This window comes from Pagrus major, chromosome 1, assembly GCF_040436345.1.
Source record: "Pagrus major chromosome 1, Pma_NU_1.0".
Lineage (NCBI taxonomy): Eukaryota > Metazoa > Chordata > Actinopteri > Spariformes > Sparidae > Pagrus > Pagrus major.
Genome location: NC_133215.1, coordinates 9967363 through 9994780, shown reverse-complemented (window position 1 = coordinate 9994780; position 27418 = coordinate 9967363). Strand labels below are relative to the sequence as shown.

The following is a 27418-nucleotide window of genomic DNA, read 5'->3' as shown; positions in this document are numbered from 1 at the left end:
CGGACCGGGATTACAACCGCTGGAGTGGCGCGCGCACTACTAGCTCGTGTTTATGTAATGTCATATGTGGCTGTGAGCGTGCGTGTGTGTGCGTGCGTGTGAGCGCGCTAGAGCTGGCGCGAGCCGGCGGAGACAGCGGTCACACGTTAAACATCAGCGACCCGCGCGTTATTCTGCGGATTGAGGGCTCGTGAGATTTCAGCGGTGCGGATTTGACCCGTCATATAGGAGGGCGCTCGAGCTCCACCGTTTTCACGCACGGCACGCACGTAGACCCGGTGAAATCGTCACGCGGACAGGATCTGTGGAATCCGTCGCGAGCGTGTTCCTGCGCGGCCGGAGAGCATCCCGACGGAGAGCGAGGTCCGGGCGGTCCGTCGGTGGTAGGTGTGGGTCGGTAGCACCGCGCGGAGGGGGAGCGAGAGCGGGACTTGAGCGGGACTCCTGGCCGAACCGGAGCATCCCACTCCCGGCAGCATCCATCCCTCCGCGCCTCAGCTCCAGAGGGAGGCCCGGAGCGGCGGCAGGATGTAGCAGAGGATTAACGGAGGAGAGAGGGGCGCTCAGAGGAAGAGAGCGGGACCGAGCGGACCGAGGCGGGACGGAGGAGGGGACATGGGGAAGGACCAGGAGCTGCTCCAGGCCGTCAAGACCGAGGACTTGCTGACAGCTCAGCGGCTTCTACAGAGACCTCGGCCAGGGAAAGCCAGTCAGTATCCCTCCATCCTCCTGTCACACACACACACACACACACACACACACACACACACACACACACACACACACACACCCGTCATTACCAGGTCAGGACAGTGCAGGCCAAATCTGATGTGATGCCATTTAGCCTAAATGGTGCTGCACTGTGTTTGCGTGTGTGTGTGTGTGTGTGTGTGTGTGTGCATGCATGCGTGTATTTATGTGTGCGTGTGTGTTATGACGTTGGGTGTGTGATGTGATAGTGATGACGTTGCACATGTGTGACAGCCGTCATCCGAATGTAATCAGAAATTAAGAGGTGCCTGTCACCCATCTCCCGTCATTGATCGTTTCTGTGTGTGTGTGTGTGTGTGTGTGTGTGTGTGGGTGTGTGGGTGTGTACACCAGAGAGGATGTGTGTATTGGTATGTGCGTGAGAGAGAGCGAGAGGTGAAAGTACACGAAGGTCCTCCGCTGCTCTCGGGACAGGCGGATTATTGGTGTGTGAAGACGCCAGATGTTAGTGGTAATAATGTGATGATCGTACACGTGCAGACATTTGCGTGCGTGCGCATACGTGGCGCTCAGATGTGTGCGGGTGCTTGACGTGGAGTCAGCTGGGACTTGAGGTGATAATTAGATTTCAATTACAGCCCTGAAACTGCTCTCCTCCTCTACCATCTCATCACCAGGCCGCTCTCCATGTCTCTCCTCTGAATCTCCTCTCCTCCTCATCTCTGCTTCTCCTCAGCGTCTTTTCCACTTGTCCTCTCTCCTCCTCTCTCCTCCTTTCCTGTCTTTTCTCCTGCCTTTCTTTTATATATCCTCTCCTCTTCTCTCCTCCTTGTCTCCTCCTCTATCCTCCTCCGTCCTCCGTCCTCTGTCCTCTCCTCTCCTCCATCCTCTCCATCTCCTCTCCTTCTTTTTCCTCCCCATCCTCTTGTAACCTCCCCTTTCCTCTTGTCTCCTCTCCTCTACTGTTCTGTCCTCTCTCCTCTTCCATCTCTCATACACATCTCCTTCTTTCCTCTACTCTTCCCTTGTGTTTCCTCCTCTCTCATCCTCTCTCCTTACATTTCCTTCCTTCCTTCCCCTCCTCTTCTCTTGTCTCCTCTCCTCTTGTTTCCTATCCTCTACTACCCCATCCTCTGTCCTCTCATCTCCTCTCCTCTCCTCCTCCTCCTCCTCTTCCTTCTCCCTTCCCCTCCTAGTCTCCTCCTCCTCGTCTCCTCTCCTCTCCTCCTCGTCTGTCCTCTTCTGTCCTCTTCCTCCTCCTCTCTACTCTCCTCCCCTCCTCGTCTCTTCCTCTGTCCTCCTCTGTCATCCGCCTCCTCTCTCCTCCTCCTCTCTTCCTCCTCTCCTCCCCTCCTCCTCTCTTCCTCTGTCCTCCTCTGTCATCCTCCTCCTTTCTTCGTCTCCTCGTCTCCTCCTCTGTCCTCCTCCTCCTCCCCTCCTCTCCTCCCCTCCTCGTCTCCTTGTCTGTCCTCCTCTGTCCTCCTCCTCCTCCTCCTCCTCCTCCTCCTCCTCTCCTCCCCTCCTCTGTCCTCCTCTGTCCTCCTCCTCCTCCTCCCCTCCTCTCCTCCCCTCCTCGTCTCCTCCTCTGTCCTCCTCTGTCCTCCTCCCCTCCTCTCCTCCCCTCCTCTGTCCTCCTCTGTCCTCCGCCTCCTCTCATCCCCTCCTCGTCTCCTCCTCTGTCCTCCTCCTCCTCCCCTCCCCGTCTCCTCCTCTGTCCTCCTCCTCCTCTCCTCCTCTCCTCTCCTCCCCCCTCCTCCTCTCCTCCCCTCCTCTGTCCTCCTCTGTCCTCCTCCCCTCCTCTCCTCCCCTCCTCTGTCCTCCTCCTCCTCCCCTCCTCTCCTCTCCTCCTCCCCTCCCCTCCTGTGTCCTCCTCTGTCCTCCTCCTCCTCCCCTCCTCTCCTCCCCTCCTCCCCTCCCCTCCTCTGTCCTCCTCCTCCTCCTCCTCCCCTCCTCTGTCCTCCTCTGTCCTCCTCTGTCCTCCTCCTCCTCCCCTCCTCTCCTCCCCTCCTCCCCTCCTCTGTCCTCCTCTGTCCTCCTCCTCCTCCCCTCCCCGTCTCCTCCTCTGTCCTCCTCCTCCTCTCCTCCTCTCCTCTCCTCCCCCCTCCTCCTCTCCTCCCCTCCTCTGTCCTCCTCTGTCCTCCTCCTCCCCTCCTCTCCTCCCCTCCTCTGTCCTCCTCCTCCTCCCCTCCTCTCCTCCCCTCCTCTGTCCTCCTCTGTCCTCCTCCTCCTCCCCTCCTCCCCTCCCCTCCTCTGTCCTCCTCTGTCCTCCTCCTCCTCCCCTCCCCGTCTCCTCCTTTGTCCTCCTCCTCCTCTCCTCCTCTCCTCTCCTCCCCCCTCCTCCTCTCCTCCCCTCCTCTGTCCTCCTCTGTCCTCCTCCCCTCCTCTCCTCCCCTCCTCTGTCCTCCTCTGTCCTCCTCCTCCTCCCCTCCTCTCCTCCCCTCCTCTGTCCTCCTCTGTCCTCCTCTGTCCTCCTCCCCTCCTCTCCTCCCCTCCTCTGTCCTCCTCTGTCCTCCTCTCCTCCCCTCCTCTGTCCTCCTCCTCCTCCCCTCCTCTCCTCCCCTCCTCTGTCCTCCTCTGTCCTCCTCTCCTCCCCTCCTCTCCTCCCCTCCTCTGTCCTCCTCTGTCCTCCTCTGTCCTCCTCCCCTCCTCTCCTCCCCTCCTCTGTTCTCCTCTGTCCTCCTCTGTCCTCCTCCCCTCCTCTCCTCCCCTCCTCTGTCCTCCTCCTCCTCCCCTCCTCTCCTCCCCTCCTCGTCTCCTCCTCTGTCCTCCTCCTCCTCCCCTCCTCTCCTCCCCTCCTCTGTCCTCCTCTGTCCTCCTCCTCCTCCCCTCCTCCCCTCCCCTCCACGTTTCCTCCCCGTCTCCTCCTCCCCTCCTCTCCTCCCCTCCTCGTCTCCTCCTCTGTCCTCCTCCTCCTCCCCTCCTCTCCTCCCCTCCTCTGTCCTCCTCTGTCCTCCTCCTCCTCCCCTCCTCCCCTCCCCTCCCCGTTTCCTCCCCGTCTCCTCCTCCTCCCCTCCTCTCCTCCCCTCCTCGTCTCCTCCTCTGTCCTCCTCCTCCTCCCCTCCTCTCCTCCCCTCCTCTGTCCTCCTCTGTCCTCCTCCTCCTCCCCTCCTCTCCTCCCCTCCTCTGTCCTCCTCTGTCCTCCTCCTCCTCTCATGTGTTTGTCTCTGAACATTCCAGCAGTGCCATGGAAAAGAAAAATGCTTCTCCTCAGATGCCAGAACAGATCAGCTCTGAGTGCTCAGTCCACTGCACACTGACAAAGAGGAAAGGGGGAGGTGGACAGAGGGTGAGGGGCACGAGGGTGAGGACGAGGGTGAGGATGGGAGAGCGCAGGACAGAAGGAGGGAAATATCCAAATACGAATGCGGAGGCAGGAAGTGATGGGAGGAGGTTAAAGGGTGAATTATGGAGGGTGTGAGTGTGTGTGTGTGTGTCTCACGGCGTGAATTCAGGTTTATGTTTGAATAATTGAACAGGAAGTCAGGTTCCTCTGCTGGAGGATCACACACACACACACACACACACAAAAACACAAACATCGGGTGTTAGTCATGTGCCTGAGTGCGTTTGTTTTATTAACAGTATACTAATGCAGCTTTTTGCTCTGTCAAAAATGTGATGCAGCGGATTAAAGGAAGACGAGAAGATCGACACCTCCCTCGTGTGTGTACAGTAAATATGTAGCTGGAGCTAGCACACAGTTAGCTTAGGTTAGCATAAAGACTGGAATCAGAAGGGAGACAGCTAGCCTGCACGTTTCTGCAAATTATGACTATGTTGCAAGTTAATGTTTGTTTGTTTTTGCGTTCAATTTTATATTTTATGTTTTGACAAGATGTGCTAACGCAGTGGTGTCGCGATGATGTATTTTTGTAGTCCAACCCTGAAGTTAGCTTCGCCGTGGTTCACTCTCATTTAGTCACCTGTTAGCAACCTTCGTTTTTAAGACACGTGAGCGGTTTATAATTAAATTGTGGGACATTTAATGATGTGTTTTATGTCGTAGAACAAAACGTGTAAGTATCTTAAGGCATTTAACTGAAAACCAATTCAAAAACCTGATAGACTTTGAGACGAGGGAACCGGAAGTGCAAAAATGCTAATTGATTTTCGGGTTTTAGGACTACAGACTACAACACTCTATAGTCTGGTTAGGTTTAGGCAAAAAAAGCACTTCATTGGGGTTATGAAAAGATCATGTTATGGCATAAAGTACCAGTTTTGGTCGCCACAAACATGGCTGGAAATTGTCCAGGTCAGGTCATAAACATGTAACGTGAACGTGATACTAAAACGTTCTCACTCCCAACTCATCAAATTCGCCAGCTTGGTCAGTGAATTTACCGTGAATCCCGGTCTCTGGGGGGAAAGTCCTGTGAATGAGCCGTCGAGCGAGCCCAGCCACCCCGTACTTTCTGGCTCTTTATACCACTGTGTGATAGAGACGCTTCAAGAAGTGATGCTAGAGGGATATCTACAACGTGAAACTTTAAAGTGTAGGCCCACTGACCAGGCTGCTGTTTTTGATGCATTGAGAACAGACTGGCCGTCCTTATGATCTTGTTAGGTTTAGGCACAAAAACCACATGTTTTTTTATACCAAAATTAGCACATGAATGCTAAAATCAATGATTGGCTCCTTTCCCATTGCCCATTGTGTCTCTCTTTAAACTCAACGTGATTGAATGATGTTTGTGTGTTTGTACGCACCAACGTCTGGAAATTCAACATCCTAGCATCACGCGAAGAGGTGAAAATTAGCGTGTTCACCTGGGTGTCATGTTTCCATCATTACTGATCGAACACAAGTGACTGCTGTCCCCCTTTCACACTTTACAAGAAACCCACTAACGCCCACTAACATCTGGCTTTCGTCTTTAATGTGAGAGTGTACAATCGGCATCCACTCCTCGTCATTTGACTCCACAGTAGTCACGGATGTTTATCGGCTCCAGCTCCGATCGGCTGTGATAAAAAGAAACACAACACTCAAGTGGACCCGAAATCCATCCGTCACTGTTCGAACGGCACTCGAACATTGTCCGGTCAATGCTGAGCTTTGAAGAGAACTGAAGCAAAAGATATTTAAAAAGTAACGTGATGCGCATGTGCAGCTCTCAACAGAGATGAGAACGAAGCGAGATGTCTCACTCCTTAGCTGCTTCCATCATCAGCTCCAGAAAAAAAGATGTTTTTTCCAAATCAGAATATAATCTATGAAGATTAGAAAAGTAGCTAATTGCCTATCTTTAGCAGGTTTACCCACATTTGAAAAACCCACACACTAATTTTCATGTTCATCTTACCTGGAAATCAACACCAATTCCTTTCCTTACTGAAGGCAAAGCCAGATGTGAGTGGGTGTTGGTGGGCTTTCTTGATTAGTGTGAAAAAGGCTTCATTAACACATTGTATATCACTTGTTTAATCCACACATCACCGTCTATAACTTGCCATTTTACAGTGGCCCCGGCTAATTCTTGTCCGGGAGCTGTAACGTCCTGTGTCTCTGGCTGCCTTTACTTTATTTACTGTGGGTTGAACATATTTTGGACATTCAGACGGTACAAGTGATTTAATTTTATCTTATTTAATAAGCCACACTAAATCAGGCTTTGGCTGCTCAGACAATGCTTTAATTCATTCTTTCTCTTTGGGGATTTTCTGACAATAATAAATCACCAGACTTATCCTTTCGTTTTATAGTCTTGCTGCCCTCACTGTCTGCGCAAAGTCAAGAAATCCTCTGTCAGTGTTTTGGCTCAAAAGTTGTTTTTTATCAATAAGTTCAGACAGAGAGATGTCGAGTCTCCTGCACAGTCAGATGAATGGGCATTAAAAGCCAGCGCCTGCTTCCACACGGTGAGACGTATTTCTGAACCCTTTGATAATGGTTTCTTTATCTTTGGCACAGTTGCAATAAAGCTCTTTATCTTAGAGATATAAGACCATCCCTATCATAATTGTATCTCTTTTGTGTTGTCGCAAGAAACTGAAATGGGCACAAAGTAATTTAAACAATGTATCTGCCCCTATCAGCGATCAAGGAAGTGCACCAACACTGACCTTTTTTTTGGCACAGTCATAGTGTTTCGTAATGGACTGAAGTACAAAGGTCTGTTATTCTCCCCAGATCAAGTAAACAACCATATCTAAGCTCATGGGAGCTGTGATAGACCAGCAGTAACACGGCAGAGATATTCGGGGAAATCATGCCGCTGTAGCACGCTTCACTGGGATCATTTCTCAACAAGTGTTGCTCATGAAATGTTGATAACCTCCAAACACTTTGCTCCAACTTCACACTGAAAAAAATAAACTGAGGGGAGTTTCAAAGATTAAAAATAAGCCATGTGAATATGTCAGCCTGGGCTCTGGGACGTTATAATCAGCATTCTTCACAATGTTTGACATTAATTGTGTTTCCCTCCTTTAAAAGGGATAAACTGTAGAAATGTAGGTGAAAAGTTACCATAAGAAGAAGCCAAAGCTGCATCGTCATGTTCGATTTTGGTCTTTGAGAAACATATTAATGACTTCAAAATGCCAGGAACCAACAAAGTCCTGCTAGTACAGAGGAAATGTATGAAATAAATGTAAGTAACCATACGTGTCTCTGACTAGTTGGTGTATTCGGTGTGCAGAAATAGAGCTGCAACGATTAAGCGATTAATTAGATAATATAAGATAATCCTTCATTCCTCCCACAGCAGGGAAATGTGCATTTCACAGCAGCAGACAAGGGGGTAGCAAAACTAGAGAGCTTAAAACAGCAATGATGAAAAAGTAAGAAATAAAAAGATATTTACACCATCAATAATCAATTGGATGGTAGAAAGAAAATTAATTACTAACATTTTGACGATAGATTCTTCTTTTTTTGTCATTTTTTTATGGAAAAATGTCAAAATTTGCTGGTTCCAGCCTCTTAAATTTAAAGATCTGCTGCTTTTATGATAGTAAATGAAGAGTCTTTGCGTTTTGGACTGTTGGTGGACAAAAGAAGCAACTTCAGGCTCTGAGAAATTGTGTTGAGCATTTTTCCCCAATTATTTGACCTTTTATCAACTTAATGATTAGTTGATTAATCGTGAATTAATCTATAATGATAATAATCAATTAGTTGCAGCCCTAGCTATATACTCCCACTGTGCAGCCCATAACACAGATTTCCAAAAAGTAGTCCATCTGACCTTCTTTCTTAAACTTGTGTTTGTTTTCTCCACTTTGTGCAGGAAAGTACAGAGTGATATTTAGCACTTAGTCGCACTTTTGTCAGTTTTCTGAATCACCGCTGCCGAGTTTTAATGAGTCTCACTGTGTAACAGCACTGAGCAGTGTGTCACGATTAGTGGGGATGATCATTTTTGCATCACGGTTTTCATTTTCACCAAAATAACTTAAAATCATCATGATGTGACATTTTTGGGGGTCTGTACCAAACAAACATGTTTTCTTGTATCCGGAGAAGTAAACTTGTTGGCCTGGACATCTCGGGAACACTTCAGCACTCAACCCAATCCCCGGGATAAATGTTGGCAGCGTATGTTTCTGCAGATCACAGATACGTTGAGACTTTCCTGTAGTTGCTACTTTACGTTCCTGTAGGTTCATTTCTCTATTTTACGTTGTGACAGCGCTGTGCCTATGATGTGATTAGGTTTAGGCGCAAAAACCACTTGGTTAGGTTTAGGAAAAGGTCACGTTTTGGCTTGAAATACCTGCTTTGGCCGGAAAGTGTCCTGAAGTCTCCTGAAAAATATCCAGTCACGCTCACAAATGTTGAAACGCAGTCTTGAACTGTGGTCACTGGTTTGGCAGCCTTGTTGATTGTAACTCCATCACCTCAAATATAACAATCAGGTCATAAACATGTAATTTGAACGTGATATGACACATTTTGTAGAAATATGAACATATCAGTGGTTTGTAGAAATGTTAACTGCCAATATTTAATCCTGGTGACTTCAGTACTTCGTTATAAAGCTGTTTTGTTACACATTTTACATTTATCAAAAACTTGCAGCCTCTGAGATTTGGATTTTGCACCTGACTATATTGTAATATTGATAATATTTTTTGTACTTGTGCAGCTCTAGTTCCATGTGTATTGTCTTGACTTGGTCAGAAAGCCATGATGATGATGCCATGATTAAAAGTTGCACTTTTGATGAAAATGCGATCTACTTCCTGGACTATTGGCATACTGTGACCCTGAGTCCAGTCCCTGTAACATATGTGTGCAATCGTCTGAAAACAGAAAGAGAAAAGTCATGTCAGCGCTGGCATTTGTTCAAGGCTACACGTTACGCCGAAACCCCAAATGCGTGATGACAGGCGGAGTCAGAGGTGATGGAAACTGGACTCCAGAACATGTCTGGTAATGAGAACCCTTGAGAAAAAAACCTCCACTTCACCTCTCCTGAGGTTTTTGGTGAATGTGCTCTGTTACACCCCGGCTCGCTCTCCCAACAGGCATGTTGGCGCCCTCTGTTAATTCAAATTAAAACGTGAACGGTCGCGATTTCGTGTCAGATAAACTCTGCAGATTGAGCGAGATGCTGCGGAATAATATCGGAGTAATCCACGCCAACTGATTGACAGTCTGTGAGAATGGCACATCCAGGGGTTGCCATGGTAACCGGGGCTCGGTTGCAGTGTTGTGCCTGAAATTATCATAAAAAAAAAATTAAAAAAAAGTGAACCCTGGTCCAAGGACACCATCAGAGAGACACCGTGGGTGATGATCTTAAGCAAACAGTTCGTGTCAGAGAAGCAAAACACATTAATATTTAAAAAATTGTACCACATTTAAGTAACTGATTTAATTATGTAGAGGGTTATGAATGAAATAAGCGCAAGTTCGAGGATGAAAACAGTCCTGAGAGCGATCGTTTTGGCTTCTGGAACAAAAGAGACGATGGAGATTTTGAGGGCAGACTGATACCCCCCATCCTACGTCAGCTGCGTCCAAGTATTTGATTAAATATACATCATGGTTTTGGGTCAGACGGGAGCATTATTAAGTAAAAACATGATCCAGACTTTGTGTTGCAAAAGAAGATAATCTATTAAGAAGAAGACAGTAGAATAACTGTGGGCGCTTTGGATGTGGAGGCCCTGTCATAAGTTTGTGGTCCGGGGGGTCGTGTGGCTCTGTGATCTGGTCTGATGGTGACACAGATATCTGCACTTATTGATTCAGCTGCCTCCGGGGGGGGGGGAGGGAAGGGACGGTTCTTATTTTTAATCCAAGATAGATGAGGGGGAACCTGCACGTGCACACACACACACACGCACACACAAACACACACAGACACGCAGGAGAATGATGTCATCTGCAGAGTGTAAACAGAAACAGCAGAACTACCAATCAGCACGCGCTCTTTAGCAAATTACAGAGAAAATTAGAGTGTGAGAGCAGGATGAAGGGATGAAGTGCAGATAGAGCTGCAGAGAGAGGGAGAAGCTTTTCCCCAGATTACGGAACAGCTACAGATTACGGCCTGCGGGATTATGAGGGTTTGACCAAAAAAAAGAAAAAAAAAAAAGTAAAGGCGGAGAGACAAACAAGCCGCTGTTTCTGTGTCCTTTTTCGGAGTGTGTGTGCTGTTTGTGTGTGTGTGTGTGTGTGTGTGTGAGCTCCTTCCTGCTGGCTGGTGTCTTGGTCTTTTTCTGATGATCCTGTCAAAGATCAAGATCAACAGACGCACACATGAACAACCACATAATCACAAGCACAGACGCATCTATACACCCAAACACACAGCAAACATACTGATTGCAAATAAGCATATTTTCCAAAAGGTTGAACTAGTGTATTTATTCGTATCACTGCATTGTAATGCGTTAATAAACAAAGATACTGTTCATGTGTCTGAAATCCACATGTGCACAAACTGGTAGCAATAAAGGAACAGTTCACCCAAACGTGAAACAAATATGAAAATTCTGTCATTATCTGCTCACCCCCATGCAGACGGGAAGTCAGGTGAAGTTTCTTTGTCCACAAAATATTTCTGGAGCTTCACAGCAAAACACTGTTGAAGCAGTCTCCTAAACAACTGAAGTGGATGGGGACTTGTTTTAAAACGTAAAAAAACAACCAAAAGAAGCCCATGAAATGGCTCCATACAGCTTGTCTGGCGTAATCCACGTCTCCAGAAGCCCAGAGATCCCAAATTGATTTGAAAAGACGTTATTTACACCCTTGAGGCATGGTTGAGCTTGTGCACCCACTTCAGAAGGACTAAGCGTTAATGCTTTTAGCTCAGCAGCTATAGCAAAGATTTGGGCGTGAAAAAGGGTGTAAATAACGTCTTCTCGAATCAATTTGGGATCTCAGGGTCTCAGGACACTTGGATTACGCTGGCCGAACATTAGTCCCCGTCTACCTCAATTGTTCAGGAGAATGCTGCAACGCTGTTTTGCTGTGAAGCTCCAGAAATGTTTTGTGGACTACGAAAGTCCCCCTTGTCTTTCGATCAGCATGTGGGTGGATAGATCGTTACCGAATTTTAATTTTCGGGGGAACTGTTCCTTTTAAAAGCCAGAACACATGATCGAAACCTGCTATCATTCTTAAGTTAATCGGCTTTTCTTTGCATAAAAGGATGAAAAAACTAAATCAAGTTATTCATGTTTTGGATGGTGAAAAAGTCCTTTTATAGTCGTAATGTTTGTAAACACTAGAGCTGCAATGATCAGTCCATTGAAGCACGATTAATACAAAAATTCTGATAATCCGTTAATCTTTTTAGTCATTTGATGTAAAAACATTCGCTCATTCCAGCTTCTTAAAAATAAGGATTCGGTGCTTTTCTTTGTAATTTATGGTCGTAAATGAGGATAGACATCACTTTGGGCTCTGGGATTTTCTGTCGAGCCTTTTTACATTTTATGAAATAATCAGCAGATTAATCGATAACAAAAATAATTGTTAGTCGCAGCCCGAGAAAACACTGGAGTAAAATAAGAATCAATTGAGAAACACACAAGTTGCAGATTTCTAATGTGGATAAACCTCAAATTTAGTGAAGTTTTGTTTGTCTTCTCTACCTTGTCGCTTCTCCTTGACCTCTGTTGTTTTTGCTCGTTGAAGAAACAGTCTCTTGTTTTGGAGCGCTCGCTCACAGGTATAGGAAGTGTCGCTGTCACCTCTACCTGCAGGGAATGAAACATTAGGATAAGCACAAGGAGAGAATAAATTAATCAGTGGATTCTGAAGTTTAGACTGTTTTTGTAATGAGTTTGTTATTCTTCTTCTTCTTCTTTGCCCTCTCTTTCTCTAAGTCTCTCTTCTCTGTGTGTTTCAGAGCTCCTCGGAGCTGCAAAGCGGGTGAACGTCAACATCCAGGATGCAGATGGGTGAGGGACTTCAGCTACTTCATGTTTCCTTTGTCATTGTTCCACATTCCCAGCATACTTTTTTGTTTTTTTTAGGTTAATTTCCTTTCCTCCTTTCCCTTCATTAATTCTGTCCCTTCTTTCTCTCTTCTTGACATGAACACAACAGATTGCAGTTACAGAGTTAAATCCCTGAGTCGTGTTCCAGTTCAGTTTTTTTATTTAGATTCAAAATGTTTTTTTCCAGTTTGCAAAATATAAATACCCCCTGGGGCAACACAGTATTTAGGGCAGTGGTTGGAAGTCAATACCCGCCAAGGGATTACAAAGTACAGTACATCTGAAATATCTAAAGCAGCTCGTGAGTATTTTTATAATAACAATTCATCAAATAACAATGTGAAAGGGAGTCTACAGAGAATTGTCATGCAAATACAGAGCTGAATAGCGAGTTTCAGTCTAACACTCTATTTTGGTTCCTTCTAACCGTTGTCATAGTGTAATTTTCAGCCACAGCAGGCAGCTGTTTTCAATTAAAAAGCCCCGAAAAATCCACCGCACACTTCCTGCTCAGCGCCAAAATAGCAGAAAGACAAACTAGCTGGTTAACATAGTGAAGCATTTAGGAGCTGAAGGGACAGATATTTCCCTTTAGAGTTGGTAGAAAACAGATAAAAGAGGTAAATGTTAGACTTACATTGACCAGGGGGCAAGACATACGACTGCTGGATGTGACAAGCAGCGGTTTGCTAACAAGTGCATCATATCAGTCTAAAGAGTAGCTCAGCACCTCCTGAACATGTTGTTTTTGCTCATCTCTGGTGGGTTTACATGTAACTTTTCACCCCCCAGTGTACACGTGTGCCTCATGTTTTAAAATACGGAACAAACTTGGTATACAGACACGTAACGAGCGACGGTACGGGGTTCTTCCCCTCGCATAAACACATTTCCTGCATTTCTGCAGCACCTAACCTCTTGGGATTAAGTCAAGAAACCACCTGCACTAGTTTAGATAAGTTAGACAAGGAGGAGGGAACAAGAAGTGTTATCAGAAGGATGGCTGTTTCATATTTGAAATTATATTTGGGAAAACATTACGTAGCCTAAAACTGGAGAAGGTTGCAGGCCACTCTCTTTGTATCATCCTAGCCTGCTCCTGCGGGGGCGAGGTGGAGAGCAGAGCAGCAGATTAGCCTGAGATATGAACAGTAATTGGACACAGTCAAGAGGATGTTGTGGTGAAATGAAATGTGGGTAAACAAAAGATGTCAGCTGACTAAGCTGTCCAATCTTAAGTAAAGATAAACTCAGCTTTACCTTCCTGATACCAGCCGATATTGAGTACACCATTCTGATACCAGTGTGTGTTAAAAAATAAATGTATTATTTTTTAACAGCTGTGTGCTACTAACCCTGTATGGTACACACAGTTGTGTACAGGACGGTATACTATGTTGTATTTTCTGTCCATGATCACAGTAAAGCTAAATAAATCATCATCATCATTGACGGACGGTGCGTGGGAGCCAAAGCACGCTGTGGAAAACTATCAAATGATTGGTTTGATTGAACCGACTCAAAGGCTGATCCAAAAAAATGTGATTTAAAAATAGTAAAGTGGTCGTTAGCATTAGCCGCTCAAACACGATTACCTGAAAGTTAATTTTTAAAAAAGACAAAAAGTGAGGCACCAGAACCAGAACTCTGCTGCCCCTAATTGAATAATGGGGGATTCATTTGCTCCAATTGCTCAGGCGCCTACATGAGCGTACCCACAGACCCCGTGACAACCCTGACAAGCCTCTTAGACTTTTATTCTGTGCTAGACACCAGTTCTGATCTTCTATCTAATGTGAGCAGGCAAAAAGAAGATCAATTTACTATCAGAAAGGATCATCTTAAATGTTTCAGACGTGAAGCCAGCTGAAAGTGCTCAAATCTAAAGCCTGTAATTACCTTAAAGGAAAGCCAACATTTCTCAGCTCTTAATTTGCTCAGAAATTATCAACTCTGAGTGTGCAACTATGGATTCTGGTTTATATTTAGACCCGTGATTGGTTAAGCTTTTTATGTGTGCACATGCTTGGTTTGCGATTGTGTTCCATTTGGCTCCATCAGATAACAAAGATCTTTTTTATTATGCTGATTGGAATCAGATAATTGGACTCAGCTCCTTGCGTAATGACTGATGATTCGTTGATTTGACTCCAGGGCCCGGCCCTCATATTCACCAGGGATCCATTAGACACACACACAGAGAGGCGCTGTGTGTACGCTCGGCTCCGGGGTAGAGAGATTGCTTATTAATGGAAGTAGGTCATTTGCCCCCTCCTGTCTCTCACACAGAGCTGAGGGGCGGAGCTGCTCTACGCTGAAGATTATTTCTGCAAAGTTATGCTCTGGTTTTACACTACATCGATGAATATGTGTATTTTTATACATAATCTGTGTCTGTGTGAAGGTTGGCGCCGCTGCACCATGCTGCTCTGAGTGGTAACAAGGAGCTGATCTCTCTGCTGTTGGAGGCCCAGGCAGCAGTGGATATTAAAGACCATAAAGGTACAAACACACACAGATGTTCACAGAGCGCAAGTGTCCTTAAAACTCACTGTGTTTTTGTCATGACAGAGGCGCGAAACACACAAGGTTGGCAGGAAAAGAAAACAATCCCAAACAAAAAAAACAGGAAAACAAATATTTCTGCCTTTCCCTGCGTGACCAATAACACCATGTTATGTAAGAAAAGCAGCGCTTGTTGGAGATGCAATAAAAACATAGTATACAGTGTTTATGAGAGGTGACAGATTTGTGTGCACAGCAAACAATAGACAATAGAGGAGGAGGAGGAGGAGGAGTGCTTCATGTCTGCAGGACGGAGAGCCAAGTGGAAGAGGAGCTGCAAAAATCTCCATCTCATGCTCGCAGATTCCAGAAGGAAGGAGAAGAAATCTCAGGGCAGATGGGAGATATAATCCCTCCAGGATGTAGGCCTAGTGGCTCCACACTCCCAGTCAGTCGTACTCAGCGCGTCTCGAAATAGAGGTTCACAACTGGTAGGTGGCCCCACACCTGATTTCACCCCATGGAGGTGGCAGAAAACCTTAAACCGTCCCTCCACTGCCTACCAAACTACCTCCGTGCCGATTGGTAAACAGCAGGTGGACAAAGATGGTGACTGGCTAGTGAACATGCTAGCTGGTGGAGCATTTAGCAGCTAAAGAGACAAATGTTTGATAATTCTGGGGTGATTGTTTCCTTCTGAAGTTTACAGCGTATCAGCTGAAACATGTCACACAGCTTGTTTCCCACAAATGGGCAAATCCAGATGCGTTATGGCTGGTTTACAGAGATAATATGCAACATTTCTGCTTCAGAGACATGAAGAGACAGAAAGTTCAAACCTGGATTTTGTTAAAAGTATTGTTTTGTTTCATTTGGTTGAGAGTCAGAAAGTGAGGAAAGAAGTCAGAGAATGTGACTAAACATAAAACATGACTTGTCACGTCAGAGAGATTCCCATTGGCAGCGTTGGTTGCTTAACAGTAAAGACAACAACACCCATGACCCCACGTGACGTATGTCTTTCGTTTTGTTTTGAATCGGAGACCCCTAGTGAAATAAATTACATACGGTGCATTCAAGGTTCATCCCTCACTCGGATGGGACAAGAAAAACTGTCTCTTCTGACATCGAGGTTTTGATTCACAGTCGCACCAACAAAATGTTCTTGTGCAAGATGCCAGCTTGAGGTCGCTGACCTGGACATCCTGCATGCCTGGGCTTCTGGGATTGGTATCCTGTCCAAAAGAAATAAACAGAAAAGGAGGCAAACATTTGTGCCAGGACTCTCCTGGCAACAAAGCTGAGGGTATTTCCAAAATCAGAAATGTGGTGGTTATGATGGTCAACATTCTGGGAGACCTTTATTGTTATTGGTTATCGGTGCTCCTCATCAATCTGAGGGTGCACCACTGCCCGCCAAATACAGCCCTTTCCTTAAATTTCACAATATATCAACAATTCAGCCTTCAGAATTTCAGGATGAACTATTCATTAGAAAGGAAACAGACTTGGTGTTTTCCCTGGTTGTCTGCACCGCTTAATATCAAACAAGACTTCCTTGATTTTCTTTTCTGTACTTTCACCAGTTTGATCAGCCATCAGCACCACGCAGTGCTTCCTTCTTCCCTTGTAAATGGAAGTAGGCTCATATTCCTTCAGCAGTCCTCCAAAAGTACCTCCTGAATTGAGGCAGTGTCTGTTACATCAAGAGAGACTGAGATCTTCTGTCATCTTCAAACAACTTCAGTGTCTCTCTTTCCCTGCACAGTCTGGGTGAAGTCTTCCCTTCTCTTTGCCAATCATCAAAACACTTTCTGGAGGCTTTTTGAGGCTGCCTGAAAGTCATTTTCCATCACATCTCCTGGTATACTCAGGCTTCAGCTTCTGTAACTACTACAGCCGCTGCGTCTCTTTATCCTGCCAGCACCTCTCTTCTGAGTCAGGACTCCCTCATGCCAACCAGGCCTGGAGGGCCTCTTTATTCAGCTTGACAATGTGGCTCATCGCTGGTATCAGGACCGGGGGTCTTGGGTCGCTGCCATGAGAAACATGCTCACTGCTTCTTGCAGCCACTGCTACAAATTGCTGTTTAATGTCTCCTGGTTAGAGGCACCGTTAATGACTCAACGGTAGATTTTTGTGCTGAGCTCAGGTGAACTTTGCAGCATCTTACATTCCCTGCATGGCTCCAGGAGTTGGCTGCAACGTCCATTTTCCTGCAAACATCTCTTAGGTCATGTTCAGATAAGGGATTTCTTGCCTTGCCCTTTGTCTGAAAGCAGTTTGTCAGCAACTTCCCCTGGGTACGATGCTCGCCCAGACAATACTTCAGCGGTCAAAAAGGTCACAAGAATGTCAACTACAATAAGACTGCATTTCCAGGAGGGATACAGAGAGTCTGTGGATAAATCTGTTGCTGTTTGCAAAAAAAGTGCTAAAACTAATGACTGTTATCATTATTATTTATCTACTGATTGTTTTCTTGATAAATCCATCCATCATTTGGTCTATAGATGGTCAGAAAATACCAATATATCAATGTCATATAATTAACGTGATATGAGACAATATATCGTCTGAGAATGTCTTGTTTTTCCCTCATCAGATCTTAAGTTTACTAATAAACATATAAATGTCACATTAGAGAAGCTTGAAATGGATTTTTACCTAAAAATTAGAAAAAAGTCGCTGTTTAATATTCATTCAGTCGACTAATTTGTTCAGCTCTCTACTTGTTTTTTTTGTTTTTTTCAATTTTACTGGCAACACTGAAATCGCACAATGGAATAATTGAGTTTAATAACTGATTGTAGTGTTTATGCTGAAGGAGCTGCACGATATAGTAAAATAAATCATATCAGCCATTATTTAGTCAGATATTATGATTCCCATGTAACAGACACTGGGAACGATCATTTTTGCATCACAATTTTTCATTTTTACAGAAAAGAGCTATTAAAATCATGATGATGTGACATTTGTTGGGGTCTGTATCAAACAAACATGCTTTCTTACATCTGGAGAACAAGATTTGTAGCTCAGAACGGGTCTGCAGCGCGTCAGTACAGCGATTTGGATATTTCACTTGGCCATATTGCAGTGTTTTTATGTAATTATGTTTTGATTAATTGCGCAGCCCTGGTATTTATTTTTTAACTGGTCTGTCTGCAAGAAATAACAATAATGGTGTGTGTGTATTTGCATGCATTCATTTGTCCTTATGCTCTCATTTTTCTGGTGTGTTCCTGTGTGCATGTGCTTGTGGGATCTCTGTTTTATGTTGCTGTCATCTTTGGCTGTGTGTCTTTGTGTGTGTGTGTGTGTGTGTGTGTGTTTTGTGTAGGGATGCGTCCTCTGCATTACGCTGCATGGCAGGGGAAGACTGAGCCAATGAAAATGCTGCTGAAGGCAGGCTCATCAGTCAACGGACAGTCAGATGAAGGACAGATCCCTCTCCACCTATCGTCTCAGCATGGACACTACGATGGGGTAACTGTGTTTGCGTGTGTGTTTTGGTGTGTATCGCAGCCATATGTGTGTGTGTGTGTGTGTGTTTTTGTGGGTGTGATTAGTGCCCGATGGTGCATGCATGATTTGTGGTTGTTACATGCTGGGGAAATTCATAAGCACCAGTAAGATTTGTGCATATGTGTGTGTGTGTGTGTGTGTGTGTGTGTGTTACAGTCGGAGATGTTACTACAACACCAGTCCAACCCGTGTATCTCAGACTCAGCTGGGAAAACACCACTGGACCTCGCCTGTGAATTTGGACGTGTTGGAGTGAGTAGAGTGCATAAAAATTGATTAATTTAATTTCATGTATTAATATACAGGAAAAGATTCAAATAAACATTTAATATTTTACATTTAAACGGGACAATATGACATTATGATACAATATAAAACCAGAAACAAGACAATGACAAATATATGACGAGGAAAGCCGGACTTATTAGAGCTCAGAGCACTTCGACTTAAGATAACATGCAAAGTCTTCATCAATTTGACAGCACAGCATTTAGACAGAACAACGCCGCCAAGTGAGAAAACATAAGCAACTCCAGAAACACACTGGAAATAGAGAAATACTCGAAAACCATAAAATAGGTATGACCACAGAAAACAATACATGTCGACTGCTGGGATGTGAGCGATGTCAACCAAAAATATCACCTGGATTTCACTTAATTTCTTCATTTTCTTGTAAGTTTTCTGACTATTCGGCACCAGAAACACTATTCGGTTACACTTAATTTATCAATTTACACATTTAAATAACATATTGAGATCGTTGTGCTGAAATGTCGCCCTCCCAGTCAAATGTTTGTGAAGAAATCCGAGGTTATGGTATATCTAAGGGCTATACTGAGTCCAGTTGCCTTCGTATAGCACCTTGATATTCCTCGTCAAATGTTGTTTTATAAAAACAAGCATCCGTTACGGTGACTTTATAGATTAAATTGTTCTCAATTTGGACTTTTTTTCCTACTTTAACACCAGCCGACTCGTCTAACACTACCATTTAAACATCAGGAGAGTTAGTCATTAGGAACATCCCCAGCAGACCCTCAGGCAGACCTCTTCAGCTGGCTGCCTGTGGCCCTTTGACAACCTCATTCCTGCGATCATTTTGTTAGCAGACTAATTAGCCCTTTCATTAGTTGTGTCTGTTGCTCAGCACACTAATACTCTCATTTCATTAAAAAAGTTTGAACCCAGGCTGTTGCTGAGAATCAAACTGACTTCCGTTATGTAAGATTTTAAAGGTGCATTGTTTTATTTCCTGTACTTTTTGTACATGTAATGTTTCTTTTTCATCGTGAAAACTAATAAACAAAGAGGGGAAAAACGTGCATTGTTTTAACACATTCCTCCCTCGGCACAATCTGGTCCTACTTGTAAAAACAGTAGTTGAATAGCAGCAGCTTCTGTGGCAGTGACTTGAATTCACAGAGAGATCAAATTTATCATTTAAATCAAATTTTGCAGAAGATTTCACAGTGGAAGCAGCTCATATACAAGCATTTCTATTCAGCTCACTGCAGCAGTGGGACTAATAATAATAATAATTATAATAACAAGAATAATAATAATGGAAATGCTGTGTGTCTGTCTGTTTTAGGTGGTTCAGCTCCTGCTCAGCAGTAACATGTGTGCAGCCATGCTGGAACCAAAACCCTCCGACCCCAACGGTGTGTCACCTCTGCACCTGGCTGCCAAGAACGGACACATCGACGTCATACGGTATGAAAACCCTTCAGTCCTTTCAGTCCGCCTCTCTCACTGTGTGTCTGTTTTCATACCCACACTACCTCTTACTCGTTTAATCTAATGTTATTACGATAATCTGTTACGGTATAAAGCACATACAGGTCCACATAGTTTTTTTTTGTCCAGTGAGTCTTTTAAAAACTACACGTCTACTTAAACTCGCATTTATGAAGATTGTTTTTAATTCTGCAAAGTGCTTTGTAAAGATTTTGTTCTTGCTTTGCTCCAGTTTTTCATTTTTTATTCTATTTAAGCACTTTGGTGTGATTATACGATGAAAGACGCTCGACAAGTAAAGGTTGATATTGTTAATTTGTGCTGCAGGTTGCTGATTCAGGCTGGTATAGATATCAACAGACAGTCGGAGTCTGGCACAGCGCTGCATCAGGCAGCCCTCTGTGGGAAGACAGAGGTAGTACGTCTGCTGCTGGATGTAAGTCTACCCGCCTGTCTCTTTTACCGTCTGTCCGTCTGTCTCTTTAATGTGTTTACAAAAGCAACTGTTGTTAAAACCTGCCTGCCTCTCCTCGGCTGAGCAAGTTTACACCTCAGCACTTGGCATTCGTCCCACCGAGCTGTGTGATGAAGCCTGTGGGATATGTTTGCTTGTTACATAAAACTGTGGCAGACGGGCCGGCATCCTACCTGTCATGCAATATTCAAACAAGCTCTGTTTTGTTCTTTAATCCTTTTGTCACCTTCAGATGGATTGTGTTGTTATTGCCGAGGCAGGACACAAAGCAAATGTTAGCTGCGAGCATGCACGCGGTATATCCCGATTATGAACTTTGCAGCTTTAATAATTTTTTACTTTCCGCCTCCATCCAGAGTGGCATCAGTGCGGGAGTGAGAAACACTCTTAGTCAAACTGCCCTGGACATCGTGAACCAGTTCACCACCACACAGGCCAGCCGGGAGATCAAACAACTACTGAGAGGTGAGCACATGAGTACAAACACACTTAATGAAGTCACAATCTGATATGAAGTAATAGTAGGGCTAAGGGGCTGGACTGAAATCAAATGTGAGGCTGCGGTTTTAGATGTCTGCCGTCGTCACCCTAGAAAAAAAATTATAATCTTGAACAAAATCCTGAATTTGAATAGATCTTAATGAATGAAATGGCACCAGAGAGGCAAACACCTGCCTTCCTCTTCATGGTTCTGCACTGCCTGAAAATCTCTGCTCTGTTATTGTCTACTTGACTCCACTCAACTCTGCTGCTCACTGGTACTAAACTCTTGTCTTGTAGATGCTTCGGCTGCGATGCAGGTGCGTGCCCTGAAGGATTACTGCAACAACTACGACCTGACAAGCCTCAACATCAAAGCCGGAGACATTATCACGGTACATAGATCCAATAATCGTCTCATAGTACAGTACATTTCTCTGCCTGCTCTCAAAGTGCTGCACGTCTTCATCAGTCAATGAAGAAAATATGCAATGAATGATTTTCATCTTTCTGTATAACTCTCACTTATACCAGGAACCAAGTGCACTAGCGTTAGCTCTTTAAGCCCTTTAGCTAAGTATTTGCCACGTGTTTAAATGGAGATTAACACATCTCTAAATTACAATGGATTACACCACACAAACTAGTTTTTACATAGAGATTAGTTGGGACTAAATACTATGACCACCACTATAAACCAGTAGGGTGTAACAGCTGTGTAACCGAGCTAACTGAAGTAGCCAAACTGAAGTAGTCAATAAGATTAAAATGGAATATGGTTGCTATATTTGACATGAGACAAAAAGTGCTCTCTAATAAATATGTAAACAAGGAAAATTATGAATTAAGTTTCACAAAAATAAACAAAATAGAACTTAAATAGCCTAACAAAACGTTTTGCTAATGACGTTAGCGTTGTTTGTTTGTTTGTTTTGCATGAATTCATAAAGATTGTGAGGTAACGCTACCTATCACTGTTAATAACTAGTTTTTTTTAAAAAAAAAACTAGCTTGTACTATGCACTGTACACACAAACCTAGCGATGTATTTATTGTATTTTTAGCCGGTTGTGCTTCTGTCCAGCTGTAGTTGTGAAAGTGTACAGATGTTATAATCTCTTTGTAAACTGTATGTGTGTGTCGACAGGTTTTGGAGCAGCACTCTGACGGCCGATGGAAAGGCTGCATACACGACAACCGAACAGGAAATGACCGCGTGGGCTACTTTCCATCCAACATGGTGGAAGTAATCAAGAGGGCAGGTGACCACCGACATCACAGCTGTGTGTGTGTGTGTGTGTGTGTGTGTGTGTGTGTGTGTGTGTGTGTGTGTGTCCGTGCGGGTGGGAGGACGTGTGTGCTTTCTCATGTATGTGAGTTCAGCTTCAGCAGCTGTTCTGTAGCTATAGCTGATCATTTAGCTAGCTGCAGCCTCATCTGCCTCTTCGGGCAGTCCATCAGTTTATCCCAACCTGTCAATCATCTCCATGAATCAAATACTGTCTCCCATTGGCTGTTAACCCTAATCCCTTCCTCTGAATTTCTGCTCCTTCTGTCACCCTCCCTAATTAATAAACCAGCCTGCTCTTGCTTGTGATGCTTTTTGTTCATATTGTTTGTTTTTCGTGTAAAGTGATATTATATTTTAATTTATAAAGATATATTCCCTGTGGATATATGGATGTATTCTTTTCTCATATTTTGATTTTGATCAATTATTTTATACCTTTGATTAGATTTGTTTTGTTTCAAGTTGACTGATCAGTTGTTGTGTTGTTGTTGTTGTTGTTTTGCACCTCCCTCCTCCTGGCTTGTGTCCAGGTTACTCCCCCTCCCAGCAGTGCCACACCCTCCTGCTCCGCAGGCCCAACCCCTGTCCCATTGCCTCGGTCAACGGACACTCATACCCCCCCTCCAAAGTCCTCCCCCTGCATCTGCCTCCCCCTCCTACCCCTCACCCCAACACACAGTCCCTCCCTCGGTTCTCCTCATTTGGGTACGTTCCTCTTCCCATCTCTCCTCCTTCTCTGTCTACTCCTCCTCTGTCCACTGCTCCTCCTCCTCCTCCTCCTCCTCCTCCTCCCCCTCCTCCTCCTCCTCTCTCCACTTCTCAGGAGCAGCAGAGTCAGACAGGTACATACTGTAGAATCACTTTAAATCACAGATAAGAATCGTTTCCACGCTGTAAGACCACATACAGAATATATTATCTAAATGCTTGTTCCAGCACTTCACTGCAGCCACATATATATTATATATGTGTGTGTGTGAGTATGTGTATGTGTAAATGTATGTAAGTTATGTATCAAAGGATCAGTTCACCCTAATGACAAAAAAGTATATTTAACCAGTTGTGTTTTCTCCCTAATATAGATAAACAGTACAGATACGTACAGATAACCATCCTGATTAGTAATACAACATTTCCTTCTGTCCACTTCCATTGTTCTGGAATAGCTTTCTTGTAATTTGGGTGAACTGACCCTTTAACTAAGATATTCAAATTAAAGACACTATTTTTTATAAACCTCTACACACTGTACATATTATATAAAGCTGAGGTAGTTTGAATCATTGGATGTTTTATGTAAAATAAAGTCATTGTGGCTTGAACAGTGCAATATGTGTTAGTGTTGGGACCGATCCGATCCAATATTGGTATCAGGTGCTGATACCAGACGTAATTCACTTGTCAGATATCGGACTGATGTCACCGATCCAGCTTCTATAGTTTATAGTTTCTCTTTGCACTATTTGAAATTCTCTTTTCCTACTTTTTCTCTACTTCTCTACTGAACTCATCTATAGAAATCTACTTACACAGACACTTTGAACTGGAATAGCACTCAGTAGAGCGCATACCTCCGCCAAGACACAACAGTCTCGGTCTTTTGATGTGGGTTGTATGAGGTCCCTTGTCAGTGCATTACCTGCAGTAGATGACGGTCAGCTCTCCCCCCTGTGTGGAGAAGCAGAGCATTGTACTGCTAAACAGCTCCGACAGCAAGGCGTATTTTAGCCACCTAAAAAATATATATCCGTTTAAGTATACGCTATATTTTTAACATTTTTGATGCTTTACATTGCCGTCAGACAGCCTTTCCTTGTTGACTTCCCTCAACCGTACAACTTCCGTATTCGGACGCACAAGCATAGCTGTGTCTTCCCCGCACCGTATTACACGGCTGTCTGACGACAAACTACGTCTTGCTGTTGGTACCATTTAGCAGTACGATGCTCTGCTTCCCTGTTCACACAGGGGGAGAGCTGACAGTCATCTACTGCAGGTATCACACTGACCAGGGTTAAGTACCTCATACAACTATCACTTTAAATCAGTCAAGCCTTATCTAATATCAAATATAACATATTTGAATCTGCCAGATCTGCATTTTTGTATTTGGATCTACATCAAATTGTGGCAGCCGCATAAATACACCTGATTTTGAGGTGATTTTGATCATGATCCATGCTTTATTCCCTGAGAAATTAACGGAAATATTGAAAAATGTAAGTGAGAAAAAGAAGTCCTCGATCCGTCCCTTTATCCAGATCTGCAAAACCAAAAGTTAATGGGGTCTGTTCTGGGCTGCGACCCGTCCTCCATCCAAGTTTCGTGGAAATCCATTCAGTAGTTTTTATGTAATCCTGCTGACAAACCAACCAACCAACAAACAGACAGGAGTGAAAACATAACCTCTTTGGCGGACGTAGTATTAATCTATAAAAAGCTTTCTGGCATTGGTATCAGTATCGGCAGATATCCAAATTCAAGTATCAAAATTGGATTGGAACTGAAAAAAGTGGATTGGTGCTTCTCTAATATTTGATATTGTGCAGACAAGCACACAATGATGAACCTCTCTCAGGGTTTGTGGGGTTTTACAAGTCTTAAAATTATTAGCGCAACCACTATGAGTGTTTGATGGTGTTCATTAAAGAGTTAAATATGTTTATATACTATATATGCTGTATAAAAGATACACTATACAGTTTATATACAGTATATAGTCCTACACACATATTATCATATGGGTCTGTGTAGCTAGTGATTAGTTACTGCAAGAACTTTCTTGAGAAATAGTAGCAGTAACAAGTGTGTGTGTGTGTGTGTGTGTCTGTGTGCGTGTGTGTGTGTCTGTCTGTCTGTCTGTCTGTGTCTGTGCATCTCAGGTTCGAGGACAGCTGAGCCGAGTCCTCAAGGCTCTCCAACTCTAGGACAGCAGAGCAGCACCAGTGAGGATATCTGGGTGCTGCGCAAACCTCTGGCAGGTAAACTCACAAGTGTGTTTTCAGGTAACAACGTGAAACTATTTGTCCTGGATATAACACCGCGCGTGTGTGTTTGTGTGTGGAGGTGGCGAGCGCAGTGGCAGTGTGGGCAGCCTCGGCAGTGTTCGGTCATCAACCAGCCTGCAGGGCTCTGGAAACACACATGTTCTGACCACCCCTGCACCCAGTCCACACCCGGCAAACACACCAGGAGTCAACACACACGGCCTTAACGCTCCGGGCCTGCACGCACAGGCCGAAGGAGTCAAGGTGAGAGTAGTCCTTGCATTTATTTGTGTGCATGTGCACATTGCAGCTGGATCTTTACAAATCGAAAGGCACGTCGTTTCTGGGAAACGGCAAAACATTTTCAGGAAACAGGTCTACCTTCCGAGTTAACCACAACTGTGTTTCCTGCACACTTTGACCTTAATTTGGAGCAGCAACATTGTTTGTCTTCAACAGTAGATCAGGTGCAGTAAGATGGTGGCCTCCTGACTTTTTATCAATCACATGGTAAAATTAGTATTGATATCTCATCCATTGGGCTCCCAAAACAACACAAAGAGTCATAATAATGAAGTGTCTTCAGTGCACTTTATGCTCTCTGCTGTTTTTAGGTGTTACCTTAAAATTCCTCAATTAGCAATTCGCCAAATTGGGTGATGTTCCCATGTTGTGCTGCGGGGATATCGTCTATTTTAAGAGGTATTTATTCTAGACGTTCTGCTGTATTGGTAAACTGCAGGAGGAAGAGGTTCACGAGCCAGAATCTGTGCACTCACTGAGCTGAGTCATAAGACACCTCTGGGATTTGAATGACTATGCTTGAGTAAATGTTTCATTTTATGAGTGTGTGTGTGTGTGTGTCTTTTAGCTCCTGGCCACCGTGCTGTCCCAGTCGGTAAAAGCCAAGGAGCATCTCTTGGAGCAGTCGCAGTCTGTCGAGCAGTCAGCGAGTAAGCGCACCAACTCACCCAAACACGACATCAATGAGATATCTTCAGCTCTACTTGAAGTGATAATTTGTGCCACTTTTCATTTGAGTTAAAAGGCTATTTTGCTGCTAATTGATCAAACACAGCAGTGATTTCAAACGGTTGTCCTCATGTGCTGATAAAAAGAAATGGTAATGTCTGTGGTAAGGGGAAAGCAATTTAAAAAAGATCAAGGTGCTCATCGGTACAACAAGTGCCTCTGGGCTTGTTTGAATCGCTGCATTTATGAATCACTTTTTCTTCATTTCACTTTTAGTCAAACTGGCTCTCTAAAGTCCACCTGTCTGTTCGTATCAGACACAAGCAGCGTTTCCCGTCCCAGTCCTTGTATAAAAGTGATTCAAGTTATGCCTTATTTATAAAAGCTGCTCTAAAATGCAGCCAGGGACAGCTTGCTCTTTCATGGGATAAATTGTTTTAGGTTCTCAGGAATTTGTGTGTTTTACACTTCAGCTGCTCGTAATAAGTGAGAATAAAGAGGTTGAAGTGTAATTAGCCCGAGCAGCATCGGCCGCCGTAGACGAGGAGACAGAAAAATCAAAATACTTCAGTTTAATAAAATCAGCCTGAGAATGAAAAGCTCTCAACATATTCACTCCAGTGAGTCTGCTAAAAATCAGATGACACTCACAGCTTGATGCTGTCTGGACCAGCATTTATTAACCGGCCTATGTTGAATGACTTTATTCATGATTACGCTGATTCAGAGCCCACTTTTAAAGGACAAGTTCACTCAAAAATGAAAAGTCATTATTAACTCACCCTCAGGCTGCTGGGAAGTCAGCTGGTGTTTCTTCGTCCACAAAACATTTCTGGAGCTTTGCAGCAAAACAGTGTTGAAGCATCCTCCTCAACAACTGAAGTAGATGTGGACTTGTTTTAAAATGTAAAAAAAATAACCAATAAAACCATAAAATGGTCCCATACAGCTCGTCCAGCATAATCCAGGTCTCTGGAAGATCTCAAATATATTTGAAAAGATATTACTTACACCCTCGATGCACGGTCGAGCTCGTGCACCCACTTCAGACAGGGTGCGCTGTAGATTTTAGCTTTGAGAAGGGTGTCAGTAACGTCTTTTCAAATCCATTTGGGATCTCGGGGCTTCCAAGGCCTCGGATTACACCATTAAAGCTGTCTGGAACCATTTTGTTTTTTCAGTTATGTTTTAAAACAAATCCCCATCTTCTTCAGTTGTTTAGGAGAATGATGCGATGTAATTTAGCCGTGCAGCTCTCTGAAATTTCTCCCAACTTTCCTTTGGTTTGAGTGTGAGTCGATAATGACTGAAATGTTGAAGTAC

The 27418-nt window shown here is 44.3% G+C and overlaps 1 protein-coding gene across 1 annotated transcript in view; it reads left to right on the top strand.

The window, feature by feature from the left end:
• The first annotated feature begins 99 nt into the window (after nucleotides 1-99).
• LOC140995104 (uncharacterized) overlaps nucleotides 100-27418 on the top strand; it is a 40474-nt gene continuing 13155 nt past the window's right edge. The window contains exons 1-14 of the mRNA XM_073465025.1: nucleotides 100-709; nucleotides 12027-12078; nucleotides 14522-14619; nucleotides 17966-18111; nucleotides 18307-18402; nucleotides 19745-19866; nucleotides 20218-20326; nucleotides 20722-20830; nucleotides 21146-21240; nucleotides 21993-22107; nucleotides 22667-22978; nucleotides 25019-25117; nucleotides 25203-25387; nucleotides 25995-26076. Of these exons, the coding sequence (XP_073321126.1) occupies nucleotides 616-709; nucleotides 12027-12078; nucleotides 14522-14619; nucleotides 17966-18111; nucleotides 18307-18402; nucleotides 19745-19866; nucleotides 20218-20326; nucleotides 20722-20830; nucleotides 21146-21240; nucleotides 21993-22107; nucleotides 22667-22978; nucleotides 25019-25117; nucleotides 25203-25387; nucleotides 25995-26076 (1714 nt within the window). The 5' untranslated portion in view covers nucleotides 100-615. The remainder of the gene's footprint in view (nucleotides 710-12026; nucleotides 12079-14521; nucleotides 14620-17965; nucleotides 18112-18306; nucleotides 18403-19744; nucleotides 19867-20217; nucleotides 20327-20721; nucleotides 20831-21145; nucleotides 21241-21992; nucleotides 22108-22666; nucleotides 22979-25018; nucleotides 25118-25202; nucleotides 25388-25994; nucleotides 26077-27418) is intronic.